The 16572-nt window shown below is 46.3% G+C and overlaps 1 protein-coding gene across 1 annotated transcript; it reads left to right on the forward strand.

Annotated features, from left to right (window-relative positions):
- Positions 1–86: 86 nt before the first annotated feature.
- Positions 87–15125, forward strand: RRP8 (ribosomal RNA processing 8). Its single transcript, XM_055317668.1, has 7 exons — positions 87–311; positions 1472–1832; positions 2057–2507; positions 2597–2726; positions 2902–3008; positions 3096–3192; positions 3418–15125. The coding sequence occupies exons 1-7, from the start codon at positions 213–215 to the stop codon at positions 3535–3537; spliced, it is 1365 nt and encodes a 454-aa protein (XP_055173643.1). The 5' UTR covers positions 87–212; the 3' UTR covers positions 3538–15125.
- The last annotated feature ends 1447 nt before the right edge of the window (positions 15126–16572 follow it).

Raw genomic sequence — 16572 nt, forward strand, 5'->3', positions numbered from 1 at the left:
CCTCCCGCCTCCCGCCTCCCCTGCCCTTGCCCTTCTAGCCAGCAGCGCCTAAACTCGATGGTTTCCGGCGCCGCTCCGGCCGCTCTAGCCCCGCAGACTCTCACTCTTTGGTCTCCGGCTCGGTTCCGGCGGTTCGCGCGCTGCGATTGCTGGAGACGCGTCCTGCGCGGGCAGAGGCGTGTGGACCCCGCGGCCTCCCCCACCCCAGCCGCATGTTTGAGGAGCCAGAGTGGGCCGACGAGGCCCCAGCAGGGGCGGGCTTGCGGCCTGGAGCTCCACGGCCTCCGCCCGCCGCAGCCTCGCAGATCAAGGTGAGCGGCCGAGAAGCCCACGCAGGTGGATCCGAGCTTTGGGTCACGCCGTGTGTGGGTGAGCGTGTCGGGGCGGCGGGGCGCCTGCGGCCGGCGCGAGATCCGACTCAGTGAGAGCTGTTGAGCAGAAGTTATGAACACGGTCGTCTGGACGGGGAAAGCACGTGCAAAGGCTCTGGGGCAGGGAAGCGTGTCCTGGGTTGTTCGGGTCACACGCACACTAGTCCGCGCGGTTGGAGCAGAGAGCTGAGACGGTATGCCATTGAAGTTGGAGAGACCGAGTAGAAGTTTTGCATATTTTAACGGTAAAAGCCAATGAAATGGTTTTAGCAGAGGAATGATTTCTTAAGATTTGCATTTTGGAAAAGCCATTGGTTGCGGTGTGGAGACTGGATTGGAGAGAGCAAGAGTGAATGACCATGAAGGATTACCAGCACTACCATTCTAAAGGAGTGGTGCGGCCGTGGGTCCTGAAAACCTCCAGGTTAAATGCCTGCGCTGGGGCCTCCCCGCAGGACTTCAATCCAGAAGGCCTCCTGGACAGGAGACCTTCTCCTATAAGCCTTTGCATATGTGAAAGCTGCTGTACTTCCGCAGGCCTTTCCTACCTTTCAGTCAGCGTCCAGCATGGAATCAGCCTGCTTTATTCCTTTTCATCCCCTCAACCCATTGCTATAATCAACACCCCTGGTCTCTCGGTCTACAGCCTGTCCCTTTCAGTTTATTCTCTACACTACAGCTAGATTCATGTGAAATACACACCTGTGATTGTGTCACTCTTGTTTTCAGAAACCTCCCTAGCTTTTATAGAAGGATACCACCTAGAGGCAAAAGCCTGAGATGGAGGGTTGGAACTTCTGTTCTCTGGCCTTGGTCCTGTTACTTGTGGCCTTACCACATTCCTCTGGGGAACTTCCATGTTCTCATTTGCAAATTGAAGAAGTGAGGTGGGTGGTTTCTCTTCTTTCCAACCTCCCAAAGGCTGAGATGGTGACTTAAAGGTTGGTCAGGGGCTGGCCGACATTATGAAAAGTAGTGGAGTTAACTAGGAATAATCCAGATGCTTCTGCCAGCATCTGAAAGGTTTCCACCTTTGCTTTCTGATTCTGCAGGCCCCGTCTATTCACCTCACCCCTCCTCTCTTTCCTTGTTTTCCCCAGGGCTCCAAGCACCGGCAGCTGTTGGCCACATTACGGGCCCTGGAAGCAGCATCTCTTCCCCAGCAACCCCCTAGCCTGCCCAGCAGTGACTCCGAAGAGGATGTGGTGGAAAGGAAGAAGAAACGCCCCAAAAAGGCGTCATCTGCCAGCACTTCTATTGAAGTAAAGAAGAGGAAGAGATGTCAAAAACAGGGCCCGCCTGGCAGTGAGTATGAAGAAAAGGAAGTAGAAAGGAAGAAAAAGTGCCTCAAAGGGGTTTTTAATGCCAATGATTCTGCCAAAGAACAGAAAAGAAAGAAGAAATGCCAGAAGCAGGTCCCCTCAAGCCCTACCCAGCACCTGGATGATGATAACCAAACAGGTACTAATGGATGTGTATGTGTGTGGGACAGGAAGGGGAGATCAGCTGATCCTGTATATGACAGAGGTTACCTGCCACCACTAGGCTTGGGGTTCGGCAGTAAGAAGTATTTCATCCGGGCACAGTCTCTTTCCTAAGGACGGGGATACGGCCAGGATGATCACCAATCCTCTGAATTCAGGGGATCTTGCCCCAAATATGCTTTCTTATCTCCCTCTTTGCAGGTCCCAAAGCTTGGAAGAGTAGCGCTATGAGTGACCTATCCAAGCCAAGTCCTGGAACCACTTCTAACCCTCCCCAGACCTTGAGCCGTAAGCAGTGGCGGAACCGGCAAAAGAACAAACGGAGACATAAGAACAAGTTTCGGCCACCTCAGCCGTTGGACCAGGCTCCAGCCACAGCCCCAACAGAGGAGGCAGAGGTGCCTCCTGCCCCCAGTCCAGATAACCATGAGGATCGGGCCGGGGCTCTGCGAGCCCGCATGGCCCAGAGGCTGGATGGTGCCCGATTTCGCTACCTCAACGAACAGCTATACTCAAAGCCTAGCAGTGCCGCACAGCGCCTCTTTCAGGAAGACCCTGAGGCTTTTCTCCTCTACCACCGCGGCTTCCAGAGCCAAGTCAAGAAGTGGCCACTGCAGCCAGTGGACCGCATCGCCAGGGATCTTCGCCAGCGGTGAATGGGGGTTGGGCACTGCGAGAAGCGATGTGGGTCAGTCATGGCTCAGACTAGACCAGTGAATGATCCCTCCCCTCCACTCCCAGGCCTGCGTCCCTGGTGGTAGCTGACTTCGGCTGCGGGGACTGCCGCCTGGCTTCAAGTATCCGGAACACTGTGCACTGCTTTGACTTGGCGTCTCTGGACCCCAGGGTCACTGTGTGTGACATGGCTCAGGTAAGCCCTCCTATCTCTCCGTGGATCTGGCCTGTGCTCTAGACCCAGCCTCCACGTGCTAATCTCTAATGCTCCCTTCCTCCACACCCTGCATCCTGGTGTCTAGGGCTAGCAGCCCGTGCTGGATTTCTGCTCCCATGTTGTGTGCTCTATACAGTACTCCCACTCTCCACAGGTGCCTCTGGAGGATGAGTCCGTGGATGTCGCAGTGTTCTGCCTTTCACTGATGGGAACCAACATCAGGGACTTCCTAGAGGAGGCAAATCGAGTGCTGAAGCAAGGGTAGGAGTTCCCGGGACACAGACGCATGTATATATGTACACAGGCATATGTCTGTGCATTTACATAGAACTTCTCCCCTCTACGCAGGGGTCTCTTGAAAGTGGCTGAAGTCAGTAGCCGCTTTGAAGACGTTCGGACCTTTCTGGGGGCTGTGACCAAACTGGGCTTCAAGGTCATCTCCAAGGTAAGGGTCCCAAGAAGTCTCCCCATTTTTGTCTCATATGGTCTTTTTTAGGGTAATGGTGTTTAGGAAGGAAGCTATAGGCACAGACACCGACATTTGCTCTTTGAAGGCAGGATGCATGGGAGAGCCCTGGGAAGCTTTCTGAGCAAGGGCGGGACATGGACAGAAATGCCTTGAGGACCTGGGGTGAGGATTTGGAGCTCACTAGGTCTTTTCCATCCCTAGGACCTTACCAACAGCCACTTCTTCTTGTTTGACTTTGAAAAGACTGGGCCTCCCCGGGTAGGGCCCAAGGCTCAGCTCACAGGCCTGAAGCTTCAGCCATGTCTCTACAAGCGCAGGTGACCTCTGGGCCCACCTTGAAAGGGGAAGCAAGTCTTGAACTCCAGGCTCAGAACTCTGAAGACTGTATCCAGCCAAGCTCTGACTCAGGAACTGGTACATCCCTTCCTCTGTCCCAAGACCAAAGTATAATGAAACCCCCTGATTCAGCCCAACTCTAAGGGAGGCTTCTTGGTTGTGAGAGGCATAAAGTCACTTGGGCTAGCTAAAGAATAAGGAGTTTATTGTTAAAATACAAGTGTATCGGGGAATTATGAGTCTTCCAGATGTGGGAACTAGCTGGTTTGGAATTCCAGGCATCTCTGGGTTTGGCTCTTCTTTCCATCTCTCAGGAGCCACATGGACTTTCTGTCCTGTCATCTCTACTCTCTTCTGATTTCCATCTGCTGAGGAAATCTACAGCCAAGGCCGGGTACATAAGTGCACAATAAACTTCAGCTATGGCTGTGATGTGTTGTAAGCCTTACTATTTTCTAAAGCCCTTCCTTAGGGTTGAAGGTTGAAGAGTAAAGAATGGATTTGTTGACTGGGGAAGACTGAGAGAGAGTTCAAGGTAGGCCTTCTAATGGGCTTCATTTCACAGGGTATTCAGAGATTGTTGATAAGTTCTTGGAGGAGGATGGTAAGGGAGCTGGGTCTCTTCATAAATAACTAGTTGATGCCATGGTAGTGTGGAGCATTGGGCTGTCCATTGGCACAAGGGTCTGTGTTGTTTTCACCTTGCAGCGGGCCCATATCAGCATGCCTAGGAAAGTTATGGGAAAGGAAGGCTGGTATTGGAAAAAGATGAACTGGGATGATAGACCCTTGCCCTCTCTTCGAAGGTATCTGCTATGGGTCTAGGTATAAAGACGCAGCCTCTTACCTGTTGTGAAGGGCAAAAACTGACAGTGCCCACTGGGACACAGCTTCCAGGGCTCTAAGCCAGTCAGATACCTCCAGTGAGGAGATGGAGGCTTTGAGGTATGCTGTAGGCCAGAGAGCATGTTTGGAGGCTAGGCTGTGTCCCCCAGTGTCTTTGAATGTGCTCTTCTGTCTGCTGAATACTGACTGATGGAGTCTTATTCATCCTTCCACATAGCTTAGTTGTTCCCTGCTGCACCCCTCCCAAAGCAGAATTAACTTCTTCATCTGCTCATCTGCTTTCTTCAAATTGCACTGATTGCTTTGTGCATTAGGCTGCGGTCTTTTCTTTTCTTTTCTTTTTTTTAAAGATTTTTATTCATTTATTCATGAGAGAGAGAGAGAAGCAGAGACACAGGCAGAGGGAGAAGCAGTCTCCATGTAGGGAGCCCGATGTGGGAATCAATCCCAGCACTCCAGGATCATGCCCTGGGCCGAAGGCAAGCACTACACCACTGAACCACCCAGGGATCCCTAGGCTGCGGTCTTTTTGACTCGTATTTATCTTCATATTCTCAGAGCTTGTCACTGAGGTGGTGGAAAAACAGGGTCTAGTTGAGTGGGACTGATGAGAGGAGGGTGTTGCAGGAACCCAGGTTCACAGTTCAAGATGTGAGCACCAGGGACAGGGACAATGCAAGTAAGCAGATGGGAGAAGTTGAGCAGGTGGGATATTGAAGGTTGGTGAGAGGAAGGAATCTGAAGTAAGTGTCTTCTTGCTTGAGCAACAGGTTGGGCTGGTGCTGTCATTGAGAATGTTGGGTTTTAGGTACCTGTTTGATGTTCATTTGGAAGAGGGATGTAAAAATGCCAGGAGAGATCTTTGCTGGGATTTGGGAATAAGCCATCCAGAGGTGGTAATTAAAGTCATGGGAACAGAGAAGGTATCCAGAATAATATATATAGAGAAAACGGCTCAATAAAATTCTGAGGAGCATGTAATGGATAAGGAAAAGCAAATGGACCCATCAGGGTGACAATGTGAGAAGGTTGGTCAAGAAATGGAGGAGTAAAACCAAGAGAGTGAGTGCTTTCAATATGGAAGGAAGGGATGGGGAAGTCGTCAGCTGTCAAATGCTGTTGCAAGGTCTGTTAAAATTCAGAGTGAAGTCAGATTGCAGTAAGGTAAAAATTGCTAAATAATGTTGAGGGCTTCTTTGAATTTATATTGGTATTACTCATGACTTTATGGTTACACCAGCCAGCCCAGTGGTGTGGTTATCTCTGCCTATTCAGGAATCTAGGTGTAGCTGTGGGGAAAATGAACAGTAAAGGATCATCCAGAGCTGAAATCTTGCCATGCGATGCAAATGAAAGGAAAGCAAACAAAGGCATTTCACACCATTTAGAAGTAACATCACCATGTGGGATTGGGCAATGTTGTAGAAGTGGTAGGAGAGTGAAGACGAGGAATGGGTTGTTGCACTAGGAATCATTAAACAAGCAACCTGGGCAGATGAGAACTGGTGGTCAGAAATTAGAGTGCCTGAATTCTTAGTGTTGGAAGCATAGCAGCTCCAGGCAATGGCTGAGCCTAGAGTGAAGCCACAGGGGTCAGTCCCTGAGAGGCGTGTGAGGGAGATGCCTGTACACTGGATAATGGACTGAGGGCTCTGGTATTATGGGGAGGTCTTGTCTGATTGGATTTTGAAGTTCTCCAGGATGATGATAGAAGTTGGCACAGAACAGGTGCCAACCTCTTGAGGGAGGAGGCTGATCCAGGAGATATGCAGAGAAAGTGACAGGGAAGCTAGATGGCACGAATTTCAGAAGTGCAAGGGGTTTGGGCTGCCTACTAGAGAGACTGCCATTTTGGGAGCAATGTGAGGCTGATGAGTGGAGCTGGCTACTGGGATAAAACACCCTCACAGTCCTCTCCAGCTTGTCAGGATTCACTGGGGAAATTATTATTATGGCAGCTGCATGGGACAGGAGCCTCCAGGAGTAAGGGGAGGCAGGCCACAAAGTCCAAGGGAGGTGTTGGAGTAGCAGGCATGTCATTGTGGGACACACTTTACCTTTGATAGGTTCCTGTTTCTTTCTTTTTTTATATATAATTTTTTAAATTTTTATTTATTTATGATAGTCACACACAGAGAAAGAGAGAGGCAGAGACATAGGCAGAGGGAGAAGCAGGCTCCATGCACCTGGAGCCTGACGTGGGATTCGATCCTGGGTCTCCAGGATCGCGCCCTGGGCCAAAGGCAGGTGCCAAACCGCTGCACCACCCAGGGATCCCAGGTTCCTGTTTCTGTTCTTTCACAGATGTTCATATTCCTAGATCTTGGTTAATTTTCCCTTTTTTTTTTTTTTTTTTTAATTTTCAGCAAGACAGCTAGGATCTGCTTTTTTTTTTTTGTTCTCCTTACTTACCATTTGGATTCTTCCTTTACCTGTTCTGGCTCAGTCCACCCAAGTAAATATTTCTCTGGCTTGGACTCAGCTCAGGCCCACTGGTATCTCCATCGGTTGCTCTGATTCTGAAAGCGGGACTCCTCTGAGCCTGATCTGGGGCCTCCCGGCTCCATTATTAGCTCCCAGATAAACTCTTGGGCAAGCCGAAGTTCCTAGACCTCAGTGTTTAATGTTGAGAGCCTAGGTTGGAGAGAGAACAGTATATTTCCTTAAGAAATAACAGCATGACAGCTAAGCAAACTAGTTTGAAGACAATTTGAGAACAGGTTGAAAGAAGGGCAAGAGTAGTAAAAGGTAAGTGGGAGGGGGTTGCTCTACTGTGCAAGGCAGCGCATTAGAATCACCCGGTGATTACCAAGCCCTCCCCCAGTTTCTGATTCAGGAGATCAGGATAGGGTTTGAGAAGTTTTATTCTGGTTGCTTTGGTTTTTCACAGTGAAGTAGGAAGCAGGGTTGAGAGAGTAGCAGAGAAGGGGTTGGAGTTTTGAGGCAAGGAGAACGTGAATATCCTCAAGAGAGTAAGACGGAATGAATGAATAAGGAAAATTGAGTATGATTGCTGGTGGTATTAATAGCATGCTTGAGGTTCAAGGTCAGAAAGAGGATGCATGGGAAGAGGCTGTGCAGGATGGCTTTGTAGAGAGCTTGCTGTTGTGAGACGGCACAGCTGGACTGTGGGGACCCACCCCCTTCACCTTAAACCTAACTGCGGACTCCACTGGGACCATTCAGGAAGCTTGAAGAATTTATTCCTACAGCTGAGGAATGATGAGGCTGGAGTCTGACTCCTGCCCTGGGAATGTAGAGGGCAAGCAGAGACTCACTAACTGTTTCAGTGGTGGAGCTGGGGGAGTGCTGCTGCTTTTGCATAGACCTGCATTCCCAGAATTGGCTGTGGCAAGTGATGCAGGTGTCACGTATCCTGTGCATCTTGCAGGAAAGAGGGAAGCATGAGGTGGTCTTGGGTCCTGTCCAGTAGGACCATTTGAGGAAGCAAGGAGACCTTAGCACAAAGAAGCTAGGAATGTGCCATGTGGGCTGAGGAGGGAGATGCAAGAGACCACACACTAATGCTGCCTCTACCAGGGTCAAGGGGACAGCAGGGATATCCCCTTTAAGTATCTGCCAGGCCCATAGGGCACAAAAGCATCCAGTCTAGCAAGAACCTTCTGACCACTCTTACCCCTTACTCCTATGCAGCTGGGCCCAGAGCAGTCAGCAGCTGTTAGGTAGTTTGGAAGTAAGAAGAACAAAGAGCACTCAGATTATTCTTCCCCTCCCCAGCTCAGGCTCCTGGAGACTAGACTTAAGTGGGGCAGGGCTGGGAGGGGAAGTAGTTAGAGCTACAGTAAGTACAGATTATTTACTGTTACATAGGGTTATTCTAATTGCTTGTGGTTACTTAGGACTATTAACTAAGAATGAGCTGAAACGTCCCAGGCTTGCTGCAGTTTCTCTCCACAGCAGGGGAAGAGTGCCCCCAAATGAAAAAAGCCTGCAGGGTTAGTGAGAGACAAGAATCCGGTTGGGTTTGGATGGTAGCCTGTGCCTTGTGCTTGTTCAGCGTGCTTTGAGAGGTCTCTTGCTGCTGCAGTGTTTGGTGTGCTCCAGCCTTTATTCCTGTAACACAGCCGTATGGGAACATAGTTCCAAAGGAAACAACATGGTCTTGGCAGAGACACAGCTCAGCTCCAAACACTCAGCCATTTACATATTTGCACAAAGCCCTTTACAGCTTTTCACAGGCGGAGACCCGCAATTAGAGCTTTGTATCCACAGGTCATCCTCCTTCCCAAGTGACTTCTCAGACCAGCCACCTGGTTCTAGGATGGCACCTGGTTCTAGGACGGTCAACCACTGTAGCAACTGCCTTACTGGTTTAACTATTTCCACTTCTGCCCCCAAAGCGATTCATTTCCACACAGCCAAGTGATGTTTTTAAAATGTAAATCAGATATGTCATTTCTCTTTTTAAAATCCTTCAATGGGTTCTCAGTGCTTTGAGACAAAAGACAGACCCGTTCCCAGGCCCTCTGTGATCTTGCCCCAGGCCTCGCTCTCCCGAATGCGTCTTAACCCACTCCTTCCTCATGAGGCTCCAGCCACATGGGCTTTGTCATTCCTCACACATCCCAACCTGTTCTGCTGGGTTTTCAGACATGCTGGTTCATCTTCCTACAATACTTTTTTTGTGATGAGCTCATTTTCATCTTCCAGGTCTTCACATCACATCCCCTTTTTTTGTGATGAGCTCATTTTCATCTTCCAGGTCTTCACATCAATATCTTCTGTAGAAGAAACTGGCTAGATGCTTACCAAAATGTCCATCTCAGGCAGCCCCGGTGGCTCAGTGGTTTGGCGCCGCCTTTGGCCTGAGGTGTGATCCTGGAGACCCAGGATCAAGTCCTGCGTCGGGCTCCCTGCATGGAGCCTGCTTCTCGCTTGCCTGTGTCTCTGCCTCTCTCTCTCTCTGTGTGTCTCTCATGAATAAATAAAATCTTAAAAAAAAAAAATGTCCATCTCATGGACACACAGTTAAATTCCATTTCCCAGCTCCTATGTGAATAGGCCTCACCACTGGAAAGCAAGTAGAAATGATGTTTTACTACCAGACCAAGACAATTAAAGAGTGGATCAGCCTTCTCCACATTCTTCCACCTACTCTTGCCTTCCTCAGTAATGTTGAAGCCCATGTTTTGAAGACCCAGAACATAGAGTCTGAGTCACTGCTTAGAGGAAAGCTCTTTGACCAAGAACATCCACATTGGACTTTAAACAAAAATAAACATCTATTACATTAAGTTCCTGAGCTTTAGGAAGGTTACAGAAACCAGCATTATAGGGCAGCCCGGGTGGCGCAGCGGTTTAGTGCTGCCTGTAGCCCAGGGCGTGATCCTGGAGATCCGGGATCGAGTCCCACATCAGGCTCCCTGCATGGAGCCTGCTTCTCCCTCTGCCTGTGTCTCTGCCTCTCTCTCTCCTGCTCTGTATCTCTCATGAGTAAATAAAATAAAATCTTAAAAAAAAAAAAAAACCAGCATTATATACCCTGGTTAATATATCTTTTCTGGGCATCCTGTTGACCTCACTCTAGATCACAAAACCCTTTCTGTTTCCTTCAGGGTGCTTCAAACGTAGAATTTTACCAGGTGCCAGTCAACACTCCTGCCTGTTCTATAACTATTAATGGAGAGAAAAACAATCACATGAGGAAGTTGAAATACTCATTTTATCAGTTGTGTTTTGATTGTGATCAGAAGAAAATATCCCACTGAAGAATGTCCTAAACACATTAGATTTTTTTTCTAGTGTAATTAGAAACCTGAAGGTAGGGGCTGTTCGCGTTGGTTTAGGAACTCAAGGATGTTAACCGTTAGGCTGTTATTCCTTGGTCTCTTGATTCTGATGGTCGCAAGATGATGGATGTGTTCTTGATTAAGCAGGGATGCCCTACTTAACTGTTTTTCTTTTTGGAGTCTTGCTGATTACCACAGCCCCTATCTTTTTGGCCTTACTTCAAGGGTCCTTCTGCATTGTTAATACCCTGCTGTAAATATGTTCCATTATTTTTTTTTAAGATTTTATTTATTCATGAGAGACGCCCAGAGAGAGGCAGAGACATAGGCAGAGGGAGAAGCAGACTCCCTGTGGGGAGCCTAATGTGGGACTCTATCCCAGGACCCCAGGATCACGCCCTGACCCAGATGCTCAACTGCTGAGCCACCCAGGCGTCCCTCTTCCGTTATTCCCTACAACATAACTGAGGCCAATCTAAAATATTAACATTTTAAATATGTTTGTCTCCCCTACCCTTTCCCATACCTCAGTGACCTGTCAGCAACCTATCCAATTCAAAGCTATTCTTCCTCCAGCTCAGTGGGATGGGGGACACATTGTTTCTTTCACTCGTTCTTTACCTTCTCTGTTACTTAGGATTGGGGTGAGGAGGGCACATTGGAGGAGAAAAAGCTAAACTCCATCAGTGTGCTCTACCAAGACATTTAAATATTGGCTCTCATGTGGGGTATTGGCTCTCTCTGGAGGCTCCATGGGGACTTGTGCACTGACTGGCTTTGCTTCTCTCTTTATGATACACAGCCTGCACTTCCCCTGGGCAGCCCTTCTGGGAGAGGTCCCAACAAACACCTCACGACTGGTTCCCTTTTATGAAGCCCACCAGAAACTCATGCATGTTTTTGTCCCACCAAACACTAAAAGTGCAGGCCAGCCAGCAGCTGATTCCTCTCCCCTTGCTTGCCCCAGCAAGCCCGATGGACTTCTCCATGTGAGAAATAAGCACCAACTTGTATATGACATGACTCCAAAATAAGTAATTCAGGTTCTATTCTCCCAAGAAGCCTCTGCACCAGGCTCCACCTCAGTGGTCGTATGGAGATTCCTGAGTGTGGCAAGCCTCTAGCTAGAGAATGTAATCTGAGTGAATATAAAGCCTGTCCCTTGTGGGAACACAAAAGGACTATAAATGGTTCTGTTGGAGCCTTCCTTACTTGGTTTAGGATGGAGGGAACAGCACTGCTCCTTTGCCTTGCAAGGAGGAAAAGTTCTCATCTTAAAAATTTCCATCAATGCATCTTTCATTTCCCCCTTTTTATATAGTAGAAAGTTGAGTTGAGAGTCTCTGGATCAGCTTTGATTATCTTAGAGTAAATTCTCTTTGGATATATCCAGCATCTTTATTTAGAACGTGTCAGTACCTGTTATCTACTGTGTTCAGTTTTGGTGTATTTTCCAAAGATCTTCTACAACTGAAAAACTCATTTAACATCCTCTTTCTTATGTTCATATTCTTAGAGAATGTGAGCTGTTTGTGTGCATGTGCTTTTATATAGAGTGTTACTGACAATTTATTTTTACTTTGCCATCCCTCTCCCTCACTCAGCTGTGTTTTTAATATCCATTCACATATCAATCAGGGCCCTGTCAGGGAAATGCAAACCACACTAAGTACTTAAGTGACAGCATTTAACTCAGAGAATTAATTGCAAATGTTAGAAGGCTGGAAGAATAGGAAGAAGTTGCTGATGTAATTCAAAAATTAGTAACTGGAGAAATCAGAACATCCCAAGTCCTGGGAAAACAAACAGGAAGAAGTGATATAATCACCGGAAACTGGTTGCTCAGAGAACGAGCCCCTTTTGACTGGTTCTTGGAGCTCTGTAGGGGAAGCTTCTTCCTCGTACCTAGGGCTTAGACTTCTGAGCAAGGGCATGACTGCCTATCTACTGCTAAAATCTCTATAACAAGTGAGGCAAAGGTGCTGCTAAATGCAGCAGCAGCTCGTAGCTGGACAGTTGCCTGCAGCTGAAGTAGTGTGACAGCAGCTGGAGAACAGGAATGAAGGGCCTTCCTGCTGTCTTTCATTTTGAGTTTCCCTTTAGGAAGTCCCATTGATAGGAAGGACCTGATGGAACCAGCTGGCAGTAGATTCTGGGAAATAGAGTTTGCAGAATCTCTGCTGCAGCAAGACAACCGGAGTGTGTGTAAGGGGGTGGGGAGTAGGGTGGAGTGGGAGGTTGTGCTGCAGAGGGAGATAGTCTGGTGGCTAGGAGCCCAAATAGGTAAATAAGGGATATCATCTGTGTAGCTACTTATACAGGTACTTTGTCGCTTCTGTCAGCCATGCAGTGTTCCAGGGTATACATCCACCATAGTAAATATGTCCATTTACCTGGTTGCTTCAAATTCTTTGCCACCTGGAGAAATTAAAATCCTTGGAGCTAGGATCCTCAGTAAAAACTATGTTACATCAATTAGATTCAGTCATGAGATTTGGGAGGCAAGGGTCCTCTTCCTGTGCTTGGCTGTTGCTACTGGAAAGCAGGTTTATCTAGATGTTTGGCTTTCTGCAGCTGCTTTCACACTAACACCAAGGATGAAGTAAGGATGCCTACTGTAATGGCTGGAGCTCCACATGGGATGGAGGTTCAACAGGTAAAATACCATCTACTCTGTGACACTTTGAGTTTTGCTATAACAAAGTGTGGTTAAGAAGAGAAGGTACTGGAAAGATGTCAATAAGTAATTCACAAAACTTATGAGAAGTCCAAGCAGTGAGGCCTAGAAAACACCTGGACCAAGAGAGGATGGACAGCTATAAAAACTAAGGTCACATGTCAGAGTCAGTCTTGTTAGCATGGCTGCTGGACTTTTTCTTTATTACTGCATAGGTTGATGTTAAGAATTGAGTTAAGCCTCCTACATTTATGGCCCTGTTTTAGGATTGGCCCACGAAAGCTCCCTCTTATTCTTTGTTTCCTTTATTCCTGATTCTTGCTCTTCTGTTCATCACCCCCACAACATGTTGTTGTGTGTCCCTAGATACATATGTATCTTTGGCCACACATATGGTTTGGGTATATATATATGTTGTGGAAGAGACGCACCAGCTGTTCCTCACACCCATTTTCTCCTTCCTGGGAAATCAGCTGGACTCTTTCCCAGCTTCCCTGACCCCTTAGTATGGCCACAGGATTGAACCTAGCCAGTTAGATGGTAGCGGTTGTATCCACAATGGCCAACTTAATGCATTTGCACATATGACCTTGAAAGCTCAGCCACTGAGCCACCCAGGTGGCTGCTTTGAACACCCGGCCAGATCTTTGTGTTCAAGAGAAGTGATGTTGGTGAAAGTCCTTGTCTCACTCTCAAGCTTGAAAAAACAGTGCTTAGTATTTCATCATTGGGTGTGATATTTGCAGCAAGGCTCTGATTAATGGTCGTCAGATTAATGAGGTGCCTTTCTGTTTGCTATTACTTTTATTGTGAATTGGATTTCAAATTTTGTCAAATGCTTTGAATTGAGATGATCATATATATTTTTAAGAGTTCTGTCAGTGTAGGCATGTCTGGGTGGTGCAGTCCGTTGAGCATCTGACTCTTGGTTTTGGCTCAGGTTGTGATCTCAGGGTTGTGAGATTGAGCCCTGCATCTTGAGACTCTCCCCCCCCCTCTCTCTCTCCCTTTCCTGCGTTTGTGCGCACATGCTCTCTCTCTCTCTCTCTCTCAAATAAAAATATTTTTTAAAAAGTTTTGTCAGGACACCTGGGTGGCTCAGTGGTTGAGCGTCTGCCTTTGACTCAGGGAGTGATCCCAGAGTTCCAAGATCAAGTCCCACATCAGGCATCCTGCATGGAGCCTGCTTCTCCATCTGCCTGTGTTTCTGCCTCTCTCTTTCTTTGTCTCTCATGAATAAATAACATCTTGAAAGAAAAAAAAAGTTCTGTCAGTGTAGCAAGTAATAGATTCACTTCCATATGTATGATCAACCTTGAATTTTTAGAGTATAATCACTTTAGTTGATTATTATCCTTTTTCATATATTGCTGAAATCAATTTGGTAATATTTTGCATAGGACTTTTGCAGCTGTGCTCATGAATGAACATAAATGTTTTCCTACAAATCTTCCTTTTCTCAACACTGAGTGCTATACCTGTTGCTATATGTACTTTTAACTCATGTTTCTTTTTCTTCAAATGCTCTATTGGCCTCCCATCTCTCTCATAGCATAATCTAGATTTCTTACAGTGACCTAAAAGGCTCTGTATTTTCTGGATTCCAGTTATCTAACATTCACTCCTTTTACTCATGTTTTTTCAGCTACATGGTCCACTATGCTATTTATTGAAAAGTCTAGGCATACCCCTGCTGCAGGCCACTGTACTTATTATTCCATCTATGTAGATTGTTATTTCCATGATATATACATGACTCACTTATGCACTTCATTCAGGTCTCTTTTCATGTCAATTTTTGTAGTCCCCTCCTCTCTACTGCCATCCATGCTTAATTTTTCTTCAAGGAACTTATCACCTTTCCAATTGCATTTTTGTTTATATGATTATTGTGTATTTCTCCACACCAAAATATAAATTCCAAGACAACAGGCACTTGATCTATTTTATTCAATACTGTACCCCTAGGATCTAAGACTTACTTGCCTCCAATGTCTTTAGTTTTCTAGAGTTTCCATTTATTTATTTATTTGAGACAGAATAAGAAAGCATCAGCAGAGGGGAGAGGCAGAGGAAAAAGTAGGTTCCCCAATGAGCAGGGAGTCTGATGTGGGGCTCTATCCCAGAACCCCAGGATCATGACATGTGCTGAAGACTCTTAACTGATCGAGCCACCCAGAGTGCCTATTTAGAACATTTAACATATCCATTCTCCTAGTTAAGGAATTTAGATTATATAAATCTTTGTCACCACAAAAAACTAAGTAAAGAATTTTCTTATAAATGTTCTCTTAAAAATATATGTGTGGGTGTTGTTTCCAGATTTTAAGTCCATTTGTGAGGCCATTTATTCCCCTATAAAATATAACAAAATTAACAATAAAAATCTAACTAAAATGTAAACCAAAAGGCAATTATTTGAAGACACTGAAAAGTAAACAAAAGCAGGCAAAACTAGAGGACAGTTTACCTTTAAAAGACTTCAACTGCAATGGATAAAAATTATGATTTTGTGGTCTTTGCCTGAAGGTCCTTCCCAACCCCACCCTATCCACCAGTTCTAAAGGCAGAAAACCAGAGCCTCACTGGCCCAGAATAGCAGAAGACATAGTTCAGGATGGTAAAGCAGCTGGAAATTTAAGAGCAGAAATCCTGGAAGTGGCATGAGGTGTGAAACCAAAATACTAACATGAACTGCCCAAATCTTTGCATGACTGCTAAAGTATACATGCACAGAGGAGACTCAGGGGGCCTAGCAAATAAAGCTGACAGAGTCCAGTGAAGAATCTGCCTTTGAATGACAGAAGTGCACTAGCTGAGATGTGCAAATTTGCTTTTTTTTTTTTAAGATTTTATTTATTTATTTATGAGAGAGGCAGAGACATAGGCAGAGGGAGAAGCAGGCTCCATGTAGGAAGCCTGATATGGGACTCGATCCCAGGACTCCAGGATCATGCTCTGAGCCAAAGGCAGACGTTCAGCCACTGAGCCACCCAGGTGTCCCATTTTGCTGCTCTTTTGACAGTGCCTTCCTCAATTCATGTCCAGCTTAGGTGGCAACTGAAGGAAGTGTCAGGGGATGGGTTTGGTAATGGAAAGCAGCTGGAAATTTAAAAAAATCCCAGAAGCAAAAGCACTGTAGAAGAGGTGAGCTCCAAAATCTGAGCCAAAATCTGCTCAGATCCTTGGCCAGTGACTAAACTATGTAAAATGCAGAGATGCCCTGAGACCAGGCTCTTAAAAAAAAAAAAAAAAAAAAAGGCAAGCTGTTGCTAGAAGCTGGAAGAAATAAAGATATCTGCTGTTGCATAACCCAGGAAATAAAATATTTGCAATTTAAGCCCACCCGCACCCCAAAATGCCTGCTAGAACACCAACAACACATCTTCAGAATATGACAGAAGGAAAACTTACTACAACATATTATCCACAACAACCAGCTTTCAACCAAAATTACCAGGCATACAAATAAACAAGAAATTATAACCCTGTTATAAAAGCATGAAATTATAAACAGTAATTTATACTCAGAGTAAAAGACACTCGATAGAAATTGACTCTAGGGAGCTCACATATTGGATTTAGCTGTCAAATACTTCAAAGTAGCTGTTATTAGTGTGTTCAAACTATGAAAGGAAAATACGTATAAGAAACTAAAGGAAAGTATGGCCTCAGTAAATATACAGATGGGGAACCTTGCCAGAGACAGAAACTACAAAAAGGAACCAAATGGAAATTCTAGGACTG

Source organism: Nyctereutes procyonoides, unplaced genomic scaffold, assembly GCF_905146905.1.
Source record: "Nyctereutes procyonoides isolate TBG_1078 unplaced genomic scaffold, NYPRO_anot_genome, whole genome shotgun sequence".
Lineage (NCBI taxonomy): Eukaryota > Metazoa > Chordata > Mammalia > Carnivora > Canidae > Nyctereutes > Nyctereutes procyonoides.

Coding starts and splice junctions, on each gene's coding strand:
- RRP8 (XM_055317668.1), top strand. CDS start 213: ATGTTTGAGGAGCCAGAGTGGGCCGACGAGGCCCCAGCAGGGGCGGGC. Junction 312..1,471: donor CCGCAGCCTCGCAGATCAAG/GTGAGCGGCCGA, acceptor TGTTTTCCCCAG/GGCTCCAAGCACCGGCAGCT. Junction 3,193..3,417: donor GCTTCAAGGTCATCTCCAAG/GTAAGGGTCCCA, acceptor TTCCATCCCTAG/GACCTTACCAACAGCCACTT.